The sequence below is a fragment of the Oncorhynchus keta genome, chromosome 34 (assembly GCF_023373465.1).
Source record: "Oncorhynchus keta strain PuntledgeMale-10-30-2019 chromosome 34, Oket_V2, whole genome shotgun sequence".
NCBI lineage: Eukaryota > Metazoa > Chordata > Actinopteri > Salmoniformes > Salmonidae > Oncorhynchus > Oncorhynchus keta.
The window spans coordinates 12,762,824-12,788,209 of NC_068454.1; the positions used below are offsets into that span (position 1 = coordinate 12,762,824).

Consider the following 25,386-nt stretch of genomic DNA (forward strand, 5'->3'; position numbering starts at 1 on the left):
GGAAAGAAGTCGGGGCTGTCCAGGCCTCGGGAAAGAGGTCGGGGCTGTCCAGGCCTCGGGGAAAGAGGTCGGGGCTGTCCAGGCCTCGGGAAAGAGGTCGGGGCTGTCCAGGCCTCGGGAAAGAGGTCGGGGCTGTCCAGGCCTCGGGAAAGAGGTCGGGGCTGTCCAGGCCTCGGGGAAAGAGGTCGGGGCTGTCCAGGCCTCGGGGAAAGAGGTCGGGGCTGTCCAGGCCTCGGGGGAAGAGGTCGGGGCTGTCCAGGCCTCGGGAAAGAGGTCGGGGCTGTCCAGGCCTCGGGGAAAGAGGTCGGGGCTGTCCAGGCCTCGGGAAAGAGGTCGGGGCTGTCCAGGCCTCGGGGAAAGAGGTCGGGGCTGTCCAGGCCTCGGGGAAAGAGGTCGGGGCTGTCCAGGCCTCGGGGAAAGAGGTCGGGGCTGTCCAGGCCTCGGGGAAAGAGGTCGGGGCTGTCCAGGCCTCGGGGAAAGAGGTCGGGGCTGTCCAGGCCTCGGGGAAAGAGGTCGGGGCTGTCCAGGCCTCGGGGAAAGAGGTCGGTGCTGTCCAGGCCTCGGGGAAAGAGGCGGTGCTGTCCAGGCCTCGGGGAAAGAGGTCGGTGCTGTCCAGGCCTCGGGGAAAGAGGCGGTGCTGTCCAGGCCTCAGGGAAAGAGGCGGTGCTGTCCAGGCCTCAGGGAAAGAGGAGGTGCTGTCCAGGCCTCAGGGAATGAGTTAAAGGGATAAACCACCCCAAACCACTAATTCCTATGATTGACAGGAGTCCACTTGTGCTAAATTCAATTAACATGATTTGGAAAGGCACAGACCTGTCTATTTAAAGTCCCACAGTTGACAGTGCATGTCAGAGCAAACACCAAGCCATGAGGTTGAAGGAATTGTCCCTAGAGCTCAGCGACAGGATTGTGTCGAGGCACAGATCTGGAGAAGGATACCAAAAAATGTATGCAACATTTATGGTAAGAACTAGAGGTCGACTGATTAATCGGAATGGCCGATTAATTCAGGCCGATTTCAAGTTTTCATAACAATCGGCTGTCGTTGCTCCAACGTGTACCTAACCATAAACATCAATGCATTTCTTAAAATCAATACACAAGTAATATATTTTTAAACCTGCATATTTAGTTAATATTGTCTGCTAACATGATTTTCTTTTAAATAAGGAAATTGTGTCACTTCTCTTGCAACAGAGTCGGGGTACATGCAGCAGTTTGTGCCGCCTGGCTCGTTGTGAACTGTGTGAAGACTATTTATTCCTAACAAAGACAGCCAACTTCGCCAAACGGGGGATGATTTAACAAAAGCGCATTTACAAAAAAAGCACAATCGTTGCACGACTGTACCTAACCATAAACACCAATGCCTTTCTTAAAATCAATACACAGAAGTATATATTTTTAAACCTGCATATTTAACTAAAAGAAATCCAGGTTAGCAGACAATATTAACCAGGTGAAATTGTGTCACTTCTCTTGCGTTCATTGCACGCAGAGTCAGGGTATATGCAACAATTTGGGCCGCCTGGCTTGTTAATTATGACACAACATTGAAGGTTGTGCAATGTAACAGGATTATTTAGACTTATGTGTGTTTTGCCAGCTGCTCTTCTGAAGCATTGCGCTGTTTATGACTTCAAGCCTATCAACTCCCGAGATTAGGCTTGTGTAACCGATGTGAAATGGCTAGCTAGTTAATGGAGTGCGCGCTAATAGCGTTTCAAACGTCACTCGCTCTGAGACTTGGAGTAGTTGTTCCACTTGCTCTGCATGGGTAATACTGCTTCGAGGGTGTCTGTTGTCGTTGTGTTCCTGGTTCGAGCACAGGTAGGCTGCGCGGAGAGGGACAGAAGCTATACTGTTACACTGACAATACTAAAGTGCCTATAAGAACATCCAATAGTCAAAGGTATATGAAATACAAATGTGTAGAGAGAAGTAATCTTATAATTCCTATAATAACTACAAACGTTATATTTCTTACATGGCACATATTGCACTTTTACTTTCTTCTCCAACACTTTGTTTTTGCATTATTTAAACCAAATTAAACATGTTCATTATTTATTTGAGGCTAAATGGATTTTATTGATGTATTATATTAAGTTAAAATAGATGTTCATTCAGTATTGTTGTAATTGTCATTATTACAAATACATTTTAAAAATCGGTAGATTAATCGGTGTCTACCTTTTTTGGTCCTCCAATAATCACTATCGGCATTGAAAATACATAATCGGTCGACCAATAGTAAGAACACAGTGGCCTCCATCATTCTTAAATGGAAGTCAGGGAGGTGATCAGATGGTCACTCTAAAAGAGCTCTAGAGTTCCTCTGTGGAGATGGGAGAACCTTCCAGAAGGACAACCATCTCTGCAGCACTCCACCAATCAGGCCTTTACGGTATTGGCCAGACGGAAGCCACTCCTCAGTAAAAGTCACGACAGCCTGCTTGGAGTTTGCCAAAAGGCACCTAAAGACTCAGACCATGAGAAACAAGATTCTCTGGTCTGTTGAAACCAAGATTCAACACTTTGGCCTGAATACCAAGCGTCACGTCTGGAGGAAACCTGGCACCATCCCTACGGTGAAGCATGGTGGTGGCGGCAGCATGAATGGTGCAAAGTACAGAGCGATCCTTGATAACCTGCTCTAGAGCGCTCATGACCTCAGACTTAGACGAAGGTTCTCCTTCCAAACAGGACAACGACCCTAAGCACACAGCCAAGACATCGCAGGAGTGGCTTCGGGACAAGTCTCTGAATGTCCTTGAGTGGCCCAGCCAGAGTCCGTACGTGAACCCGATCGAACATCTCTGGAGAGACCTGAAAATAGCTGTGCAGCAATGCTCCACATCGAACTTGACAGAGCTTGAGAGGATATGCTGAGAAGAATGGGTGAAACTCACCAAATACAGGTGTGCCAAGCTTGTAGCGTCATACCCAAGAAGACTTGAGGCTGTAATTGCTGTGAAAGGTGCTTTAACAAAGTCCTGAGTAAAGGGTCTAAATATTTAGGTAAATGTGATATTTCTGGGGGGTTTTTAAACAGTTTTTGCTTTGTCATTGTGTGGTATTGTGTGTAGATTGATGAGGGGAAAAGCAATTTAATACATTTTAGAATAAAGCTGTAACTTAATAAAATGTGGAAATAGTCAAGGGGTCTGAATACTTTCTGAAGGCACTGTATAACAGGCTCCACTCTTCTGGGAAGGCTTTCCACTAGATGTGCGAACATTGCTGAGGGGACCATTTCTGTATGTACCTCGCTTTGTGCACGTGGGCATTGTCATGCTGAAACAGGAAAGGGCCTTCCCCAAACTGTTGCCACAAAGTTGGAAGCATAGAATTGTCTAGAATGCCATTGTATGCTGTAGCATTAAGATTTCCCTTCACTGGAACCATGAAAACCGCCCCAGACCGTTATTCCTCCTCCACCAAACTTTACAGCCGGCAATATGCATTGGGGCATGTAGCGTTCTCCTAGCATTTACCAAACCCACCTTCGTCCGTCGGACTGCCACATGGTGATGCGTGATTCATCATTCCAGAGAAGGCTTCTCCACTTCTCCAGAGTCCAATGCCGGCGAGCTTTACACCACTCCCGCCGACGCTTGGCATTGTGCATGGTGATTTTAGGCTTATGTGCGGATGCTTGGCCATGGAAACCCATTTCATTAATCCCGACGTTGCTTCCAGAGACAGTTTGGAACTCGGTAGTGAGTGTTGCAACCGAGGACAGACGATTTTTACATTGTACGCACTTGGCGGTCCCATTTTACTTTGTACCCACTTGGCGGTGAGCTTGTGTGGCCTACCACTTCCTGGCTGAGCCATTATCGGTCCTAGATGTTTCCATGTCACAATAACAGCACTTACAGTTGACCGGGGCAGATCTAGCAGGGCAGAAATCTGACCAACTGACTCTGTTGGAAAGTTGGCATCCTATGACGGTGCCTTGTTGAAAGTCACGGAGCTCTTCGGTAAGGCCATTCTACTGCCAATGTTTGTCTATGGAGATCGCATGGCTGTGTGCTAGATTTTATATGCCTGTCGGCAACAAGTTTAGCTGAAATGGACAAATCCACTCATTTGAATTTGGTCAACAAATGTTTCATTGTGTCGACTTGACAAGATTAGTACCAACGTGAAAGTCCATGGAAATCTGTTGCAGCTCATGTCGACTGCAAAACTCAATGCAATGCTTTCTCTCTGAGGTGGCTGGCTAGCTAGTTACACACAATAATACCAAAGTCAATATCAGCATCTGAAGTAGCTAGTTAGTGCAATTTGTTTAGGCGGTTTTACAGCTATCAATTTAGGAGTCTATGTCACAGAGTTCAGCTTGCAGTTCGTTCCTCTCTGCCCAGAGCCAGTGCAGACTATATTGCTATGGCAACAATGGCCCCTTTCCACACTTGGCGCATTGCAAGATGGGACCTGTAGGAGAAACTGAATTGAATAATTCGGTACACTGTTTAGATTGAGCACATCAAAGCAAAATATATACTTTGTCACAATGTTAGAAACTGATTTGATGTGTTCTAGACAAGTATGCCCATACCATCTATTGACTGATTTGGCAATCTGGAGTGTCGGTAATTGTTTTAAAAGCGTTATGAAATGTAGTGTATTATCCCCCATTATCTCCAGTAATGAAAACAATGTAGCTATGACGCATTCCTACACAATTTCCTGATTTCCTTCTGTAGCACAGTTGGAAGAGCATGGCGCTTGTAACGCCAGGGTAGTGGGTTCGATTCCCGGGACCACCCATACGTAGAATGTATGCACACATGACTGTAAGTCGCTTTGGATAAAAGCGTCTGCTAAATGGCATTTATTATTATTATTATTATTATTATTTCACAGATGGACCACTTTGAAGTTAAATCATACGGAGACATTTTATTTTAACTACTGATAGAACATGGGCTTTCACAAAATTGACAGGAGTTTCTGATTTTAGAGGGTGGATTATCCCTTTAAGGGTAATGAGCAGCTCAGGGTGAAAATGGAACCAGACTAATGACTCTCATAAATCAATAGTGTGTCTTTGTGTCTCTTGGCTCCTCCTGACATACTGTACCACTGCACTGTCCTTGACAACACACACACTCTTTCTCAGTGTATTTCCTGTCTGTCTGTCTTTGTGCTTTTCTGCTATTCTCTCATCTCTACTGTGGACAAAGCACAGAGACGGAGTGTGAGGGTTTTCTATAGCATCTTCCTTTGTCCTTCACCGGCACAGGAACAGGGAGGTGAGAGGGGTGAGGTGAGAGAACGGAGAGGGGTGGTGGGGTAATGTTCAGACTGTACAATGTAGTAAGATGCAAAAATGTCTAAAAACATGTTTTCACTTTGTCATTATGGGATATTTTTTTTGTAGATGGTACATTCTGTACGCTGTAACACAACAACATGTGGAACAAGTCAAGGGGTGTGAATATTTCTGAAGGTATTGTATTATTAGGACGCCATTGAAAGCCCAGTCCAGTCAAAATTGTTTTGTATCATTATTGTACAACAGATGATGAAACCAACACTGTAAAAGTGTGAAAAGTGTTGGTCAGTGTTATTTCCTGATAGTTGTTGGTTGAAAATACAATCTACACAGAACCTTCTCATCAGCAGGTTTGCATGGGCGGGAGTTTCGTCTTTCCATGGTGACATCATGGTGGTTAATAGACCAATAACAGAGAGAGTTCTAAACCTCTGCCAATAACCGCAAGTTTTCACTTTCCCCCTCCCCACTCAGACCACTCCCAGACAGTCCAAAAGTATTTATTTTTTTGCTAAAAGGTCATTTTTACCCATTTGAATGGAAATGTATTACAGTAAGGTACTTAATTGTTACCCACAAATAGTTTAATATTGATTTTTTTTTTTAATGATGGAAGTGTTGTATATAGTGTAGTGTTTTCATGAGTGGTTGAATGCATCTACATACCTGCTAATGGCTGAATGTACTGTGTGCCATCTACATACCTGCTAATGGCTGAATGTACTGTGTGCCGTCTACATACCTGCTAATGGCTGAATGTACTGTGTGCCGTCTACATACCTGCTAATGGCTGAATGTACTGTGTGCCATCTACATACCTGCTAATGGCTGAATGTACTGTGTGCCGTCTACATACCTGCTAATGGCTGAATGTACTGTGTGCCGTCTACATACCTGCTAATGGCTGAATGTACTGTGTGCCGTCTACATACCTGCTAATGGCTGAATGTACTGTGTGCCGTCTACATACCTGCTAATGGCTGAATGTACTGTGTGCCGTCTACATACCTGCTAATGGCTGAATGTGCTGTGTGCCGTCTACATACCTGCTAATGGCTGAATGTACTGTGTGCCATCTACATACCTGCTAATGGCTGAATGTACTGTGTGCCGTCTACATACCTGCTAATGGCTGAATGTACTGTGTGCCGTCTACATACCTGCTAATGGCTGAATGTACTGTGTGCCATCTACATACCTGCTAATGGCTGAATGTACTGTGTGCCGTCTACATACCTGCTAATGGCTGAATGTACTGTGTGCCGTCTACATACCTGCTAATGGCTGAATGTACTGTGTGCCATCTACATACCTGCTAATGGCTGAATGTACTGTGTGCCATCTACATACCTGCTAATGGCTGAATGTACTGTGTGCCATCTACATACCTGCTAATGGCTGAATGTACTGTGTGCCGTCTACATACCTGCTAATGGCTGAATGTACTGTGTGCCGTCTACATACCTGCTAATGGCTGAATGTACTGTGTGCCATCTACATACCTGCTAATGGCTGAATGTACTGTGTGCCGTCTACATACCTGCTAATGGCTGAATGTACTGTGTGCCGTCTACATACCTGCTAATGGCTGAATGTACTGTGTGCCGTCTACATACCTGCTAATGGCTGAATGTACTGTGTGCCGTCTACATACCTGCTAATGGCTGAATGTACTGTGTGCCGTCTACATACCTGCTAATGGCTGAATGTACTGTGTGCCGTCTACATACCTGCTAATGGCTGAATGTACTGTGTGCCGTCTACATACCTGCTAATGGCTGAATGTACTGTGTGCCGTCTACATACCTGCTAATGGCTGAATGTACTGTGTGCCGTCTACATACCTGCTAATGGCTGAATGTACTGTGTGCCATCTACATACCTGCTAATGGCTGAATGTACTGTGTGCCGTCTACATACCTGCTAATGGCTGAAGGTTTTATCTGGAGATAATTAAAAGCTCTTACCGGCCTTGTCAGATTCTTTTTGGTCAAAGCGAAGCCAATGAAGTTTAGGAGCGTTGAAACAGTGACTGGATATTCATCTTAGCACCATGGCAGTTGATGTAACATTGTACTGAGTGTGATCTCTGTTTTCACACCACAGCCTGGGGGTATTAATCTTTCTGTCACACCTCTCACTTCTCTCTCTCTTTCCATTCAATTTAACGGGCTTTATTGGCATGGGAAACATATGTTTACATTGCCAAATAAGTGAAATAGATAATAAACATTAACAGTAAACATTACACTTACAAAAGATCCAAAAGAATAAAGACATTTGAAATGTCATTATGTGTATATACAGTGTTGTAATGATGTGTAAATGGTTCAAGTACAAAAGGGAAAATAAATAAACATAAATATGGGTTGAATTTACAGTTGTGTTTGTTCTTCACTGGTTGCCCTTTTTTTGTGGCAACAGGTCACAAATGTTGCTGCTGTAATTCGACACTGTGGTATTTCACCCAGTAGACATGGGAGTTTATCAAAATTCAATTTGTTTCGAATTCTGTGTTTGGCCTGTGTAATTTGAGGGAAATATGTGTCTCTAATATGGTCATACATTTGGCAGGAGCTCAGTTTCCACAATTTTGTGGGCAATGTGCACATAGCCTGTCTTCTCTTGAGAGCCATGTCTGCCTACGGTTGACTTTCTCAATAGCAAGGCTATGTTCACTGAGTCTGTACATAGTCAAAGATTTCCTTAATTTTGGGTCAGTCACAGTGGTCAGGTATTCTGCCACTGTGTACTCTCTGTTTAGGGCCAAATAGCATTCTAGTTTGCTCTGTTTTTTTGTTAATTACTGACACATTGGAAATATCTTTTTGTTTTCTCATTATTTGATTGGGTCTAATTGTGCTGCTGTCCTGGGGCTCTGTGGGGTGTGTTTGTGAACAGAGCCCCAGGACCAGCTTGCTTAGGGGACTCTTCTCCAGGTTCATCTCTCTGTAGGTGATGGCTTTGCTATGGAAGGTTTTGGAATTGCTTCCTTTTAGGTGGTTGTAGAATTTAACAGCTCTTTTTCTGGATTTGGATCATTAGCGGATATCGGCCTAATTCTGCTCTGCATGCATTATTTGGTGTTTTGGAGAAATCTGCATGCGGAGTATCACTTCGGTGTTTTTCCCATTTTGTGAATTCTTGGTTGGTGAGCGGACCCCAGACCTCACAACCATAAAGGGCAATGGGTTCTATAACTGATTATTTCTCTCTCTCTCTCTCTCTCTCTTTCTCTCTTTCTCTCTCTAGTGATCTAGTAAATGGTCTGGTGTCGTTGATGAACAGTAACATTAGCAGCCCAGTCAACCTGGTAAATCCAACCGACCGGTATCCTCTGTCTATGTCATTACATGTATTTCAAATTGTCAAAAAGAACTGATGCATGTCTGATGATTGGCTAAAAAAAACAATACCATATTATAGTACTACTTTTATCAATTTTTGATATTGAATACATTATATGGTAACCTAAGACCTCTCCACACACACAACTAGCTAGGCCAAAGTATAATAGTTGTTTTTCATGCTGTAGCAGTACAACCAACCAGTTTTCTGTAGTACCTGTCTGGAAATGGAATGGATGGAGATCTCAGAGCAGTAGGAGAGGTCTTGCAGAGGGCTGACTGACGTGCATTACTGACACACACTATGGCTCTGATCCACCACATTGTCCTGCTTACACACACACACACACACACACACACACACACACACACACACACACACACACACACACACACAACTATTTTTTTTTTTTTGCAACACACAGAAGCTAAATTGCTTCTGAAAGGGTGTGTGTGTACTTTCGTCTTCCTGTGTGTGTATTAATCTTCTGTGTTGGTTCATGTAATCTGCCTGTAGGGGAACCCGGAAGAACACACCATATTGGAGTTTGCTGAGCTCATCAGGAGTCTGGTCGGTGAGTGTCAGATCAACAGACCACTCATCCACTTCTTCCTTTGCTTTCTTACTCTTGTTCTTCCCCTTTCTCTTCAAATATACCAGATCGCTGCTGTTCTCTGTCTGGATTGTACCTAACTGTACCCTTTTCTGCCTCCTTTCTTCCTCCCGCCACACACACACTTAGTGAGCCGCAGTCAGATCCAATTCCTTCCAGAGGCGCAGGACGACCCTCGGAGACGCCGTCCCGACATTCGCAAAGCCAAGATGATGCTGGGCTGGGAACCTGTGGTCAGTATGAACACGCACACACTAGATACACACACACACACACACACACACACAAACGTGCGTACATACACAACTTCATATTTACAGTACCACAGTATCTATATCCACAGTAAGTGGATGTGAGTTCATACCCCCAAGCTGACAAGGTACAAATCTGTCGTTCTGCCCCTGAACAGGCAGTTAACCCACTGTTCCCAGGCCGTCATTGAAAATAAGAATGTGTTCTTAACTGACTTGCCTGGTTAAATAAAGGTAAAATAAAAAAATAAAATAAAAATTGTGGTCAGAACTGAAAAAGCATGTGCGAGCAAGGAGGCCTACAAACCTGACTTAGTTACACCAGCTCTGTCAGGAGAAATGGGTCAAAATTCACCTAATTTACTGTGGGAAGCTTGTGGAAGACTACCTGAAAAGTTTGACCCAAGTTAAACAATTAAAAGGCCAAATACATTTTTTGCTGGGATTAAATGTCAGGAATTGTGTAACTGAGTTTAAATGTATTTGGCAAACATGCCTAAACTTCCGACTTCAAATATATATATTCGGAAGTTTACATACACCGTAGCCAAATACACAAATACGCTAGACAGACACACACTCCTAATGCATTTAATCATACGTCTACTACACGATGACGATGATGTTCTGTAACACGTGTGTGTTGTTGTGTTACCAGGTGCCGTTAGAGGAGGGCCTGAACAAGACCATCCAGTACTTCAGCCGGGAGCTGGAGCACCAGGCCAACAACCAGTACATCCCCAAGCCCAAGGCAGCCCGCCAGAAGAAAGGACGACCAAGACAACACAACTGAGCTCAAGGGGTCAAGGGTCACACCATCCCCAAAGGCTGCTGGGACACCGGAGGACCCAGGACCCTCAGAACTCTCTTGAGTTTGGCGCAAAGAAGAAATGTTCCTGTGTCTGCTGTGGTTTTTACACTCCCGCGGGGCGATGCTTTTCAGACACAAACGTGCCTGAAAGCAAGAATAGAATCACAAACAGATAATTAAAAAAACTGACAACGATCAGAACCCAGTCTTGCACTCTGGGTTTTTTTGTCAATACAGGCTGTTATTTAAGATCAGGCTTGAGAGAAGTGTTTTGTTGCGTTGTTTACACTGTGCAGTTTGTCATTTGTTTTGCTCGGTTGACGTGGTCTATTTTATTACCTGCATTGATTCCTGGCTCTTACTGCTTTGTATTCCAACCATTGCAACATTGGCGGAGAGGAGAAGTGAGGAGAGGAGAAGCGAGGAGGGATGAAGGAGAGTGAGTTGGTTTGTTCAAAGCCTCAGATGGGTGTGCTAGGCCCCGCCCCCTTCTACACTTGCTCTGGTGCTGTGCAGTGAGCTGTAAGCCTGGACACACACACGCCACTCAAGAGTGTGTTTCTGTGTCACTGTGTGTGTGTGTCTTGTGGTTCTGAGTAACTTTTGGGATAACCTTTGTGAAAGCCCTACTGTCAAATCGGAAATCCAGAAATCTTATATAATCAATTTTAGGTGAAAATGGTATTTTAATAAAATATTTCCAATAAATGTCTCCCGTGTGTGTGTGTCACTTCTAAAAACCTTGGTGTTAACTATTCTGGTGGTAGTTCCAATCTGGAGGTGGGGAGGTTAGTCAATAATGTGAGGCTGAGCAATGAGTCAGTCTTTATTGATACTGATCCTCGACAAACAAACAGAACAGCAGCTGGTGTAAAGCGATAGGAAGATTAAAGCCAGATCTGGAGCAGGAGCCGGGGGCCATTCGATTAGACTGGGGAGAAGTGTGAGAGAGGGGACAGTTTAGTTGAATTTCTTTGCATCGAATAAACAAGAGATAGAGAAAATACAAACGGTGTGCAGGTGTTGTTGGAAGGTGTTGTGTGCATGTGTTATTTGAAAACCACACGCCTACACATTGTTTTACAAGACATAAGTACACAAATAAAATTAGTTTGTTAAAACATAACAAAACCTAATTATAAATGTATAAATGAATTGTGCAGTAATCACACACAAAGTGTTTTGTTTAAATGTGTGAGAGTTAGCATAAATGGAGATTACTGTGTAGTTTGATTCATCAGGCTGACCCCCAGTCTTCACTTGAAGTTATTGAGAGATTATGCTTTGGCAATGTAAAAATAAAAGTTTCAGAGTATGGTACCTCTGTATCTGACAGAGAATTGACTGTGAGATGTAGCAGTGGAGGGGGTAAAGGTTATCGCAGTGTATTGTGTTATATACAGTCATTATTATTTTAGCTGTCTACCACAACATATTGGAGTTGAAATGAAATAATGAATATGAGCTGAAAGTGCAGACGTTCAGCTTTAATTTGAGGGTGAACGGTGTAGGAATTACAGCACTGCAAATATTTGCCTCCCTTCTAAAGGGACCAAAAGTAATTGGACAATTGGCTGTTCCATGGCCAGGTGTGTGTTGTTCCCTCATTAGGTCATTTACAAGTAAGCAGACAAAAGTTCTGGAGTTGATTTCAAGTGTGCATTTGGAATCTGTTGCTGTTAACCCTCGATATGAAGTACAAAGAGCTGTCCCTGCCAGTGAAGCAAGCCATCATTAGGCTGAAAAATCAAAACAAACCCAACAGAGAGATAGCAAAAACCTTAGGTGTGGCCAAATCAATTATTTGGTACATTCTTAAAAAGAAAGAACGCACTGGTGAGCTCCGGGACACTAAAAGGCCCAGAAGACCACAGAAAACAACTGTGGTAGATGACAGAATAATTATTTCCCTGGTGAAGAAAAACCCCCTCACAACAGTTGTCCAGATCAGGAACACTCCCCAGGAGGGAGGTGTATCTGTGTCAAAGTCAACAGTCAAGAGAAGACAAGATGTAAACCATTGGTAAACCATTGGTAAGCCTCAAAAAAACAGGAAGACCAGATTAGAGCTTGCCAAAAAACATCTAAAACACCTGTACAGTTCTGGAACAACATCCTGTGGACAGATGAGACAAAGATCAACTTGTACCAGAATGATGGGAAGAGAAGAGTGTGGAGAAGGGAAGGAACTGCTCATGATCCGAAGCATACCACCTCATCTGTGTAGCATGGTGGAGGTAGTGTTATTGCATTGGCATGTGTGGCTTCCAATGGAACTTGTTCCCTTGTATATATTGATGATGGGACTGCTGACAAAAGCAGCAGGATGAATTCTGAAGTGTTTAGGGATATATTATCTGTTCAGATTCAGCCAAATGCTTCAAAACTCATTGGACAGTGCTTCACAGTGCAGATGGACACTGCGAAAGCAACCCAATACCTTTTTATGGCAAAGAAGTGGAATGTTCTGCAATGGCCAAGTCAATCACCTGACCTGAATCCAATTGAGCATGTTATTTCACTTGCTGAAGGCAAAACGCCCCAAGAATAAGCAGGAAGTGAAGACAGCTGTAGTAAAGGCCTGGCAGAGCATCACCAGGGAAGAAACCCAGCATCTGATGATGTCTATGGGTTCCAGACTTCAGGCAGTCATTGACTGCAAAGGATTTGGAACCAAGTATTAAAACTCACAATTTATTTCATGATTATGTTAATATGTTCAATTACTTTTGAGCCCATAAAATTGGGGGCTATGTATGAATGTTTTTTAATTCCTACACAGTTCATAATCATTTTGACAAAACCCTTAAATTACAGATGAAAGTCTACACTTAAAGCACATATTGACTGTTTCCTTTCAAAATCCTTTGTGGTGGCATACACAGCCAAAATGATGCAAATACTTATGGACCTGACTATAGATGGATCTCAGTAATTAACCTGGAAGAATCCATTGAAGGGTTTAGATAAACTGTCCGAGCGGTATTCCACTCAAAAATTTTAGAAAAAGCTGTTGCGCAGCAACTCACTACCTTCCTGAAGACAAACAATGTATACGAAATGCTTCCGTCTGGTTTTAGACCCCATCGTAGCACTGAGATTGCACTTGTGAAGGTGGTAAATGACCTTTTAATGGCGTCAGACCGAGGCTCTGCATCTGTCCTCGTGTTCCTAGACCTTAGTGTTGGTTTTGATACCATCGATCACCACATTCTTTTGGAGAGATTGGAAACCCAAATTGGTCTACACGGACAAGTTCTGGCCTGGTTTAGATCTTAACTGTCGGAAAGATATCAGTTTGTCTCTGTGGATGGTTTGTCCTCTGAAAAGTCAACTGTAAGTTCTGGTGTTCCGATTTAGGACCACTATTGTTTTCACAATATATTTTACCTCTTGGTGATGTCACTCGGAAACATAATGTTAACTTTCGCTCCTATGCGGACGATACACAGCTGTGCATTTCGATGAAACATGGTGAAGCCCCAAAATTGCCCTCCCTGGAAGCCTGTGTTTCAGACACAAGGAAGTGGATGGCGGCAAATGTTTTACTTTTAAACTCGGACAAAACAGAGATGCTAGTTCTAGATCCCAATAAACAAAGAGATCTTCTGTTGGATCTGACAATTAATATTGATGGTTGTACAGTCGTCTCAAATAAAACCGTAAAGGACCTCAGCGTTACTCTAGACCCTGATCACTCTTTTGATAAAACATATCAAGACTATTTCAAGGACAGTTTTTTTTCCATCTTCGTAACATAGCAAAAATCAAACTTTTTATCAAAAAATGATGCAGAGAAGTTAATCCATGCTTCTATCACTTCTAGATTAGACTACTGCAATGCTCTACTTTCTGGAAACGCGGATACAGCACTAAATAAACTTCAGTTAGTGCTAAACATGGCTGCTAGAATCTTGACTCGAACCCCAAAAATGTATCATATTACTCCAGTGCTAGCCTGAGTAGTCTGGCCCAGGGGTGTGAAGGTGAACGGAAAGGCACTGGAGCAACGAACTGCCCTTGCTGTCTCTGCCTGGCCGGAGCCCTAATCTCCACCAGGATTCTCTGCCTCTACCCCTATTACAGGGGCTGAGTCCCTGGCTAACTGGTGCGCTTCCATCCCATCGCTAGGAGGGGTGCATGTCTTGAGTGGGTTGAGTCACTGACGTGATCTTCCTGTCCGGGATTGGCGCCCTCCTCGGGTTTGTGCCGTGGATGTGATCTTCGTGGGCTATACTCAGCCTTGTCTCCGGGTAGTGAGTTGGTGGTTGAAGATATCCCTCTAGTGGTGTGGGGGCTGTGCTTTGGCAAAGTGGGTGGGGTTATATCCTGCCTGGTTGGCCCTGTCCGAGGGTATCGTCGGACGGGGCCACAGTGTCTCCCTACCCCTCCTGTACCAGCCTCCAGTATTTATTGTGCAATAGTTTGTGTCGGGGGGTTAGGATCAGTCTGTTATGTCTGGAGTATTTCTTATCCAGTGTCCTGTGTGAATTTAAGTATGCTCCCTGTAATTCTCTCTCTCTCCCTCCCCTCCCAGAGGTCCTGAGCCCTGGGACCATGCCGCAGGACTACCTGGCCTGATGACTCCTTGCTGTCCCCAATCCACCTCTTCGTGTTGCTGCTCCCCCAACTGTTTCAACCCTGAGCCTGTTCACTGGATGTGCTCCCTTGAAGACCTGCTGTCTTCGACTCTCTCCGTACCGCACCTGCTGTCTCTAACTCTGAATGCTCAGCTATGAAAAGCCAACTGACATTTACTCCTGAGATGCTGATCTGTTGCATCCTCTACAACCACTGTGATTATTATTATTATTTGACCCTGCTGGTCATCTATGAACGTTTGAACATCTTGGCCATTTACTGTTATAATCTCAACCAGCACAGCCAAAAGAGGACTGGCCACCCCTCAGAACCTGGTTCCTCTCTAGGTTTCTTCCTAGGTTCCTGCCTTTCTAGTGAGTTTTTCCTAGCCACCATGTTTCTACATCTGCATTACTTGCTGTTTGGGGTTTTAGGCTGAGTTTCTGTACAGCACTTTGTGACATCGGCTGATATAAAAAGGGCTTCATAAATACATTTGATTGAATTTGATTGAGTATTTGTAGATGAAAGTGCATGTTTTGTGTACGTTACTGTTGTAAATATACAAGTTCTGGAGTTTCTTAAACAAAGGTGCAAATGGAGCCAGGTAATTAGAGGAGGAGGCTAGTCTTGCAAATGTATTTTGTATAAGGAGTAATTTGTGTGGATAGGAGGCATATGTGCTGGCCCAGACAATATTACAGTAAATAAGATATGGTAAATTAAGCTACGATATAGTATAGAGTTAGGAAGCAAGCCTGATGAACCAAACCACTAATACCAACAGATTTCACCACTTTGCTGCAGACAAACTGAAAATGACCTTTCCAGGACAACTGTTCATCAATTATAACTCAGAAGAATCTAGTGGAACTAACTGAATATGATCATTCCAGGACAACTGTTCATCAATTATAACTCAGAAGAATCTAGTGGAACTAACTGAATATGATCATTCCAGGACAACTGTTCATCAATTATAACTCAGAAGAATCTAGTGGAACTAACTGAATATGATCATTCCAGGACAACTGTTCATCAATTATAACTCAGAAGAATCTAGTAGAACTAACTGAATTTGATCATTCCAGGACAACTGTTCATCAATTATAACTCAGAAGAATCTAGTGGATGTGACTTGTTCCATTTCATTCCCACCAATTGAGATTCTGGCTCTTTATTTTAACCACATTTCTTATCCTTACTAGTGAATAAAATAAAGTTAGAGGTTTTTACATTTAAAGATGATTTGTTTATCTGGAACCATTCAGAAAATGTGTCCATGCCTGAGTTGGCTTCGTTAATTAGTGAATACAAATGATTGTGTGGTAAAAATCTACTTGGTATCCTCGGCAAAGAGAATGGGGAAGTACTGTAGAAGACACAGCAGCAAGGTCATTGATATAGATTAGGAATAACAAAGGTCCCATTATCCAACCCTGTGGCACGCCACACAATGTCTTGGCCCTAAGGGATGGGTTAGAAACGAGTGAAAAGCATGAGCTGATGCACAACCCAAGAATGTTTGTCCAGGTGTTGTTTAACGGAAAGTCAACTGTATACAAAGAAAGAAAAGAAGTTGCACACTATATGAGGGAGAAATAGAGAGGGGGTTAGAAGTAGTGAAGGAAGACAGAGGTTAGTCTTGCGTTTTGAGAGAGGGAGTGAGACAGCATGTTGAGTCAGTAGTAGTCGTAGTTGACGTCGGCTCCGTGACGGTGTGCCCCTCTGTCTCTGGGTCCAATGGGAGAGTTCTCGTCATAATGGTGCTGGCGACCCTGATCGCTGGACCGCGCGTGGTCCATCCAGTAGGACAGGTCCGCCTCCAGTCTCTGGTGGGGGAAACACGACCACAACCTCTCAACTTTAGCCCAACTCAAAAGATCTGAAACATTGGAAATGTGCAAAAAATACTGTAACATTTCCACTCCACTCATTAGAGAGCAGGGTTATGCAATCAACTTGTTGCTCATACCGATCAGATCTACTTGATTGCTTAGCGGGTAAGGGAGTAGGAGCGAGGGTGTAAGGGAGAAGGATCTAGGGGGTAAGGTGATAGGGGATAAGGGACTAGGGGGTTGATTTGCTAGTCAGCAGATGTTTTGGAGATGACTTGAACAGGACAGCTGCTATGCAGAGTATAGACCAACATGGTTTAAAATGCAGAGGCTGTCGGATCCAACAGCAAGAGAGGCCGGTTCAGGCAACAGGAAATCACACATACCCAGGAAGTCATTAAAGCAGTCCTACTGATTGACCTACAGGAGCTGTCAGCTGTCTACAGGAGCTGTCAACTGTCTACAGGAGCTGTCAGCTGTCGACAGGAGCTGTCAACTGTCTACAGGAGCTGTCAACTGTCTACAGGAGCTGTCAACTGTCTACAGGAGCTGTCAGCTGTCTACAGGAGCTGTCAACTGTCTACAGGAGCTGTCAACTGTCTACAGCAGCTGTCAACTGTCTACAGCAGCTGTCAACTGTCTACAGGAGCTGTCTACAGGAGCTGTCAACTGTCTACAGGAGCTGTCAACTGTCTACAGGAGCTGTCAACTGTCTACAGCAGCTGTCGACTGTCTACAGGAGCTGTCTACAGGAGCTGTCAACTGTCTACAGGAGCTGTCTACAGGAGCTGTCAACTGTCTACAGGAGCTGTCTATAGGAGCTGTCAACTGTCTACAGGAGCTGTCAACTGTCTACAGGAGCTGCCAACTGTCTACAGGAGCTGTCAACTGTCTACAGCAGCTGTCAACTGTCTACAGGAGCTGTCAACTGTCTACAGGAGCTGTCAACTGTCTACAGCAGCTGTCAACTGTCTACGGGAGCTGTCAACTGTCTACAGGAGCTGTCAACTGTCTACAGGAGCTGTCAACTGTCTACAGGAGCTGTCAACTGTCTACAGCAGCTGTCAACTGTCTACGGGAGCTGTCAACTGTCTACAGCAGCTGTCAACTGTCTACAGGAGCTGTCTACAGGAGCTGTCAACTGTCTACAGGAGCTGTCTACAGGAGCTGTCAACTGTCTACAGCAGCTGTCAACTGTCTACAGGAGCTGTCTACAGGAGCTGTCAACTGTGTACAGGAGCTGTCTACAGGAGCTGTCTATAGGAGCTGTCAGCTGTCTACAGGAGCTGTCTACAGGAGCTGTCTACAGGAGCTGTCTACAGGAGCTGTCAACTGTCTACAGGAGCTGTCAACTGTCTACAGGAGCTGTCAACTGTCTACAGGAGCTGTCTACAGCAGCTGTCAACTGTCTACAAAACTGAGGAGCAAACAACTTTCTCCTTCCTTTACTTTATTCATAACCTCTACTTCTCAATTACCTCTCTCTCTCTCGGTCTGTCTCTCTGTTTCGTCTCCCCCAATCTCTGTCATTCTGTCTGACTTGTTTTTGCCAGATATTTTCTCCCTGGTCCTGGTGTTTCTAAAGATCTCCATTGGAATCATTGATCTGGAAGAAACATAGCTAGAGAGGGAAAAAAAGCTTGAAAGTGTTTGCGTGCGTGTGTGTAGTCAAGGTGTGTCAGGCCCAGTGATGTCCATAGTGGTGGAGAATAATTATCTTCTTTGAATAGAGTCTCTAGGTCCCGCTGTGACAGAAACATCCATCTGCTTTTATCTAGTCTGATAACGACAACAAATTAGCCTGGGCATTATCCCTCCCTCCCGCCCGCCCACCCACCCACCCACCCACCTTGCACCTTAGAAATGATTTGCACTGACTAACCACACATCCAACCCTCTTGCTCACACCCACACACACACGCACACGGTAGTAGAATCAATAGAAAACAATTGCACAGCACTGTTGCCTGTGTGTGTAAGTACAGTCCATTATTACTATGCTACCTCTTCTACTACTTGTCATTGATTAATATACTGCATTGTTGAGGGCGTAGGCACGTAGACACGTAGGCACGTAGGCACGTAGGCATGTAGACACGTAGACACGTAGACATGTAGGCACGTAGACACGTAGACACGTAGACACGTAGACATGTAGGCACGTAGGCACGTAGACACGTAGGCACGTAGACACGTAGACACGTAGGCACGTAGACATGTAGGCACGTAGACACGTAGACACGTAGGCATGTAGGCATGTAGGCACGTAGACATGTAGACACGTAGACATGTAGACACGTAGACACGTAGGCATGTAGGCACGTAGACATGTAGACATGTAGGCACGTAGACACGTAGGCACGTAGACATGTAGACACGTAGACACGTAGACACGTAGGCACGTAGACACGTAGACACGTAGACACGTAAACACGTAGACACGTAGACACGTAGACACGTAGGCACGTAGGCACGTAGACACGTAGACACGTAGACACGTAGACACGTAGACACGTAGACACGTAGACACGTAGACACGTAGACACGTAGACACGTAGACACGTAGACACGTAGACACGTAGACACGTAGGCACGTAGGCACGTAGGCACGTAGACACGTAGGCACGTAGACACGTATACACGTAGGCACGTAGACACGTATACACGTAGGCACGTAGGCACCCTAGGCACATAGGCACCCTAGGCACGTAGGCACGTAGGCACCCTAGGCACATAGGCACGTAGGCACCCTAGGCACATAGGCACGTAGGCATTTCGCTGGGCCTTTATTACCAGCGGTAAACTGTGTATAAGATGAATAGATTTGATTCGACTTAGTACACTGGCATTTTGCCATAATATGAGTTTTTCTCACACAGTTACTTTAGATCTTAGTGCTTTGTATAATGTCTGTTCTCCCCCATGTAGCTGTGGGTGGCTACTAGTGTGTTGTGCAGTGGACTGTTTCTCATAGGCCTATTCTTCTACGGAGCGTATTACTGTTTACCCTATCCCATATCTGGGGCCAGGAGTTTTTACAACCTTGTGACCTAATCATATAACATATGCAATACTATGATAATGGCCCATAGTAGGGTTAGGTCACAGTGTCAGATTAAACTCAAGGCCTTACCCCATTCCGTGACCCCTCTCTTCGCTGTTTCAGGGGGTTGGAATATGCAAAAAAAACACATTCCCATTTCACACAAGTACACACTTGTACATGTGTGAAATACGGCAAATGCAAGCACCTGCCAAATTATTATTATTATTTATTATTCAACCCTCTTGGCCCGCTCACCGTCTCGTCGAAGCCCATGTACATGAACTGCATAATCCACTGCTGCACATCTGGCCTGCTGCGGTCCCAAATGTTCCTCTTGGGCCGCTGTAGCTTGGCCAGGAACTCTTTAGCCTTGGCGGGAGCAACAGCCACCCTGTACTTAGGTGAAGCGCTACCATCACCCACCACTGGAGGGAGGCAGAGAGGAGACTTGTAATGGCAGTAGAATGTAAAGTAGGTGCAGTGTTAAATGTGTGTATGTAAAAACTATCTGTGAATATTACCATCTCTTTTCTTCAGGATCTTGTGAAGGCTGCTCTCACTGGAAACATCTGATAAAGAGAGTCAATAGAACACTTAGTGGGGTTAATGTGGGTTAATGTGGGTTAATGTGGGTTAATGTTTAGCCTAGAATCCCTTTAGCAAGGAATGGAGACTACTGTAGTGTAAGTCCATTGTGATTATAAAGTTAGATTGTGGTGTGATAAATCCCAGCTCATTCAGTAGAGGCTTAGCACACACACACACTCAAACAGCCAGAAGTGGAGCACATGGATGAGGCTATAGGAAATGGCTTGCAGGAGTCTAAGTTGCAAATCAGCAATTTCCCCACTAAACTTTTTTTTAATCTGCCGACAGTAGTACTCTGTCTAGAGAGGAGGCGGGGTGTTTGCTATTTGCTGCCTCACATTTACATGAATGATGAATGAGACTTTCCACTGAGAGATCTGCCTGGTCTGCTTTCTTTCCGTACCTCGCTCTCCCTCTTTCTCTCTTCTTCCCTGTCTAGGCAACCCGTCTCGCTCATTAAAATGGTGGGAAAGAGACAGCTAGAAAAGCCTTTTGAGGTGAAAGGGATTCATGGAATTTCCATGGCCAGATAGTTTTCAGTGACACATTAAGTCCATTGTCACTTGTCTCCTGTTTTAGAATATACAGTGTCTTCAGAAAGTATTCACACACTGACTTTTTCCATATGTTGTTGTATTACAGCCTGAATTTAAAATTGATTACATTTAGACTTTGTTCCACTGATCTACCTACACACAAGGTCCCACAATGCTAAAGTGAAATTTAGTTTTAAGAATTTTTAGAAATGAATACAAAATGCAAAGCTGAACTGACTTGAGTCAATAAGTATTCACACCCTTTGTTATGGTAAGCCTCAATACAGTCAGGAGTAAAAATGTGCTTAACAAGTCACAGAAGTTGCATGGACTCACTGTGTGCAATAATTGTGATTAACATGATATTTAAATGACTATCCCATCTCAGTACACCACACATATCTGTAAGGTCCCTCAGTCGAGCTGTGAATGAAGACCAGGGAGGTTTTCAATACCTCGCAAAGAAGAGCTCCTATTAGATAACAAAGAAGAGCTCCTATTAGATAACAAAGAAGAGCTCCTATTAGATAACAAAGAAGAGCACCTATTAGATAACAAAGAAGAGCTCCTATTAGATAACAAAGAAGAGCACCTATTAGATAACAAAGAAGAGCACCTATTAGATGACAAAGAAGAGCACCTATTAGATAACAAAGAAGAGCACCTATTAGATAACAAAGAAGAGCACCTATTAGATAACAAAGAAGAGCACCTATTAGATAACAAAGAAGAGCACCTATTAGATAACAAAGAAGAGCACCTATTAGATAACAAAGAAGAGCACCTATTAGATGACAAAGAAGAGCACCTATTAGATAACAAAGAAGAGCACCTATTAGATAACAAAGAAGAGCACCTATTAGATAACAAAGAAGAGCACCTATTAGATAACAAAGAAGAACACCTATTAGATAACAAAGAAGAGCACCTATTAGATAACAAAGAAGAGCACCTATTAGATAACAAAGAAGAGCACCTATTAGATAACAAAGAAGAGCACCTATTAGATAACAAAGAAGAGCACCTATTAGATAACAAAGAGCACCTATTAGATAACAAAGAAGAGCACCTATTAGATAACAAAGAAGAGCACCTATTAGATAACAAAGAAGAGCACCTATTAGATAACAAAGAAGAGCACCTATTAGATAACAAAGAAGAGCACCTATTAGATAACAAAGAAGTGCACCTATTAGATAACAAAGAAGAGCACCTATTAGATAACTAAGAAGAGCTCCTATTAGATAACAAAGAAGAGCTCCTATTAGATAACAAAGAAGAGCACCTATTAGATAACAAAGAAGAGCACCTATTAGATAACAAAGAAAAGCAGACACTGAATATCCCTTTGAGTCTGGTGAAGTTATCAATTACGCTTTGGATGGTGTATCAATACACCCAGTCACTACAAAATACAGGCGTATATCCTAACTCAGTTCCGGGAGGGGAAGGAAACTGCTCTGGGATTTCACCACGAGGCCAATGTTGATTTTAAAACAGTTACAGAGTTTGATGGCTGTGATAGGAGAAAACTGAGGATGGATCAACATTGTAGTTACTCCACGATACTAACCTAAATGACAGAGTGAAAAGAAGGAAGTCTGTACAGAATAAAAATATTCAAAAACATGCATCCTGTTTGCAACAAGACATTGAAGTAATACTGCAAAGAATTACACTTTTTATCCTGAATACAAAGCATTATGTTTGGGGCAAATCCAACACAGCACGTTACTGAGTACCACTCTTCATATGTTCAAGCATGGCGGTGGCTGCATCATGTTATGGGTATGCTCCTCATCGGCAAGGACTAGGGAGTTTGTTTAAGATAAAAAAAATAAATGGAATAGAGCCAAGCACAGGCAAAATCCTAGCGAAAGACCTGGTTCAGTCTGCTTTCCAACAGACACTGGGAGACAAATTCACCTTTCAGCAGGAAAGTTTATTCCCCACTGGGTCAAACAGCTGCAAAGACAAATAAATGTTTACACAAGCACCTATATATATACCCTCCTACTAGGAGGAGTCAACTCCTTGCACATCTAGACAGCCAATCCGTCTCTGCTGCTAAGTCAGGAAATGAATTGTTTCCTCTCATTGGTGTCGTCACGGTCCTGCCTCTTATATGTGTGTCATAGGAATGTTCCTTCTCACTGTTGCCCTTTGCCTGCCCCCCACCCCCAGGAGCCATGAGATTTAACAGTACCAACTACACTGGCTGTCCTACACTATCAGTGACTGAAACCAGACTGTTGCCCTTTGCCTGCCCCCCCAGGAGCCATGAGATTTAACAATACCAACTAGTTCTAGTATAGTAACATGAATAGGTATTTATTTCAAGCTAGATTTCACAACCACACAAGAGAAAGAAATGTGTTACGCAGTCATGCATTATGCAAAAATAACTCACCTTAGATAATTCAAATACCCAATAAAACTTCATAAAACATATCATCAACCTTCAAACTTGAAGTTTTTAAATAACTATATGAATAAACAGTTCAGTGCTTCAGAAGCTTTGTTAATCTAAGTTTGGTTCCATATGGGTGAAATCAAATTATCTAGCATAGTAGGAGGTTTGGTGGGACAGAGTGATAGATGGGAGGAGATGGAGACAGAAAGATTGTTGAAAGAAAGGAGCTAGAGAGAGAGGTAGACAGGAAGATTGTTGAAAGAAAGGAGCTAGAGAGAGAGGTAGACAGGAAGAGAGAAGTTACCTCACCTGCGAGGGCCAGCAATGTGAGCAGAGCGGTGAGCCCTACCAACCTCAGATAAAGCCGCTGAGAAGCCATGGTGTCCCCTTCGCTCTCGCGTTCTGACCCTTCTAATGGCAACACACACCACAAACACACAGATACAGGGGGCGCAGTTGGGGCCGCGAGCCAAACGTTCCGATCGGAAACTGGCCCGTAGTGGCTTAATGTCGTTTATCCCAAAATCCAACCCACAGAAACAGGCCTGACTGAAGTAGTGTTTTTTCTTCTAATGGAATGTTAATGTGTGTTAATGTTAATGGGTTCTTTTCCATCCAGTAAGTACAGCAGCAGCAGTGAGAGAGGAATGTTAATGTGTGTTAATGTTAATGGGTTCTTTTCCATCCAGTAAGTACAGCAGCAGCAGTGAGAGAGGAATGTTAATGTGTGCCTGGGGTTCTTTTCCATCCAGTAAGTACAGCAGCAGTGAGAGAGGAATTTTAACCGTATAGCTGCTGTTCTCCCTATACAGTGTATACCAAAGGTGAACTTGCAAACTTTAAACCTCTGAATTATTACCACCCAATTAAGTCGACAGAATTAACGTTGCTGAGTGTCAAAATGGTGGAATGAGTAAGTGCACCCAGCAGTGTGGAAAGAGAAGAGAGAGAGAGAGAGAGAGAGAGAGAGAGAGAGAGAGAGAGAGAGAGAGAGAGAGAATATCAGCACAAAGAACTAGCTATGCAACATGGAGATCTATGGATAAACCACTTCTCCAACCTTTTTTGACAAGAGCAGAAGCATAAACATGATAGAGCGTGCAAAGCTGTCATCAAGGCAAAGGGTGGCTATTTGAAGAATCTCAAATATAAAATATATTTTGATTTGTTAAACACTTTTTTGATTACTACATGAATCTATATGTGTTATTTCATACTTTTGATGTCTTCACTATTATTCTATAATGTAGAAAATAGTAAAAATAAAACCCTTGAATGAGTAGATGTTCTAAAACATTTGCCGGATCAATAACACATCTTAGAATCAGCTATTAAAGAAACCAGAAACCCTTGTATTCTACAATTACATTGACTGAACGACAGGACAAAATACAAACTGTCCAACCCAAAAAGCCCTGTGGTGTTGATGGTAAAAAATATACAGACCACAAATTCAACTTGGATATACTCAAACTCTTCAATATTATCCTCGGCTCTGACATTTTGCTCAATATTTTGATCCAAGGTCTGATCACCCTAATCCAGAAAAGTCGAGACAAATTTGACCCAAATAATTACTGCAGGATCTGTGTCAAATGTAACCTCGGCAAAATCCTCTACAGTATCATCAACAGCAGACTCCAACATCTATGTGTCTGATAGAACTCAGTGCACTCAATTTGATGGGCTTATGTCTGTTAAATTGTCTGTCTTTAATGGTGTGCCCCAAGGCTCTGTATTTGGTCCTCTCTTATTCACTATTTATATAAATAATTTAGACAGAAATGTCCAAAATGCGCAACTTCATTTTTATGCTGATGATACTGTTATTTACTGTTGTGCCTCGTCTCTTACAAAAACTTTCCAGGACTTGCAAACTGCTTTTTATACTGTTCAACATACCTTGTGTCAATTGAAGCTTATCCTCAATACTGACAAAACTAAACTAATGGTGTTTTCTAAAGCAAGAAATAGACCTCTGAACCTTTCACCTATTGGGATTTTATTTTAGGAATGTTTTTATTTTGAAGCCAGAAGGAGGCTAGTATCAGCTACATTTATGCCTTTACTAGAC

The 25,386-nt window shown here is 43.4% G+C and overlaps 2 protein-coding genes and 1 long non-coding RNA gene across 26 annotated transcripts in view; 1 reads left to right on the forward strand and 2 right to left on the reverse strand.

The window, feature by feature from the left end:
- uxs1 (UDP-glucuronate decarboxylase 1) overlaps positions 1–11,022 on the forward strand; it is a 105,780-nt gene extending 94,758 nt beyond the window's left edge. Inside the window, exons 12-15 of the mRNA XM_052493167.1 lie at positions 8,540–8,600; positions 9,152–9,209; positions 9,378–9,481; positions 10,158–11,022. Of these exons, the coding sequence (XP_052349127.1) occupies positions 8,540–8,600; positions 9,152–9,209; positions 9,378–9,481; positions 10,158–10,292 (358 nt within the window). The 3' untranslated portion in view covers positions 10,293–11,022. The remainder of the gene's footprint in view (positions 1–8,539; positions 8,601–9,151; positions 9,210–9,377; positions 9,482–10,157) is intronic.
- Positions 5,062–7,290, reverse strand: LOC127915002 (uncharacterized). 24 transcript variants are annotated; one of them, XR_008089804.1, is made up of 5 exons: positions 7,170–7,290; positions 6,980–7,131; positions 6,372–6,599; positions 6,106–6,295; positions 5,062–6,067 (listed from the first exon to the last, which is right to left on the reverse strand). It is a non-coding gene; the product is annotated as an uncharacterized LOC127915002 (long non-coding RNA). The 24 variants fall into 24 exon arrangements; XR_008089812.1 differs by having other exon boundaries at positions 6,372–6,637; XR_008089803.1 differs by having other exon boundaries at positions 6,942–7,131.
- A 101-nt stretch (positions 11,023–11,123) lies between the features above and the next one.
- Positions 11,124–23,991, reverse strand: ecrg4a (ECRG4 augurin precursor a). Its single transcript, XM_035749091.2, has 4 exons — positions 23,622–23,991; positions 20,297–20,344; positions 20,031–20,200; positions 11,124–16,723 (listed from the first exon to the last, which is right to left on the reverse strand). Exons 1-4 carry the CDS (start codon positions 23,689–23,691, stop codon positions 16,574–16,576), a joined length of 438 nt encoding a protein of 145 aa, XP_035604984.1. The 5' UTR covers positions 23,692–23,991; the 3' UTR covers positions 11,124–16,573.
- Positions 23,992–25,386: the final 1,395 nt, after the last annotated feature.

Bases quoted from the DNA above. Each gene is read 5' to 3' on its own strand.
- ecrg4a (XM_035749091.2), bottom strand. From the start codon at position 23,691: ATGGCTTCTCAGCGGCTTTATCTGAGGTTGGTAGGGCTCACCGCTCTG. The intron at 20,345-23,621 runs GTGAGGTAACTT...TCTCTTTATCAG, and splicing joins CACATTGCTGGCCCTCGCAG to ATGTTTCCAGTGAGAGCAGC. The intron at 20,201-20,296 runs GTAATATTCACA...GCCTCCCTCCAG, and splicing joins GATCCTGAAGAAAAGAGATG to TGGTGGGTGATGGTAGCGCT.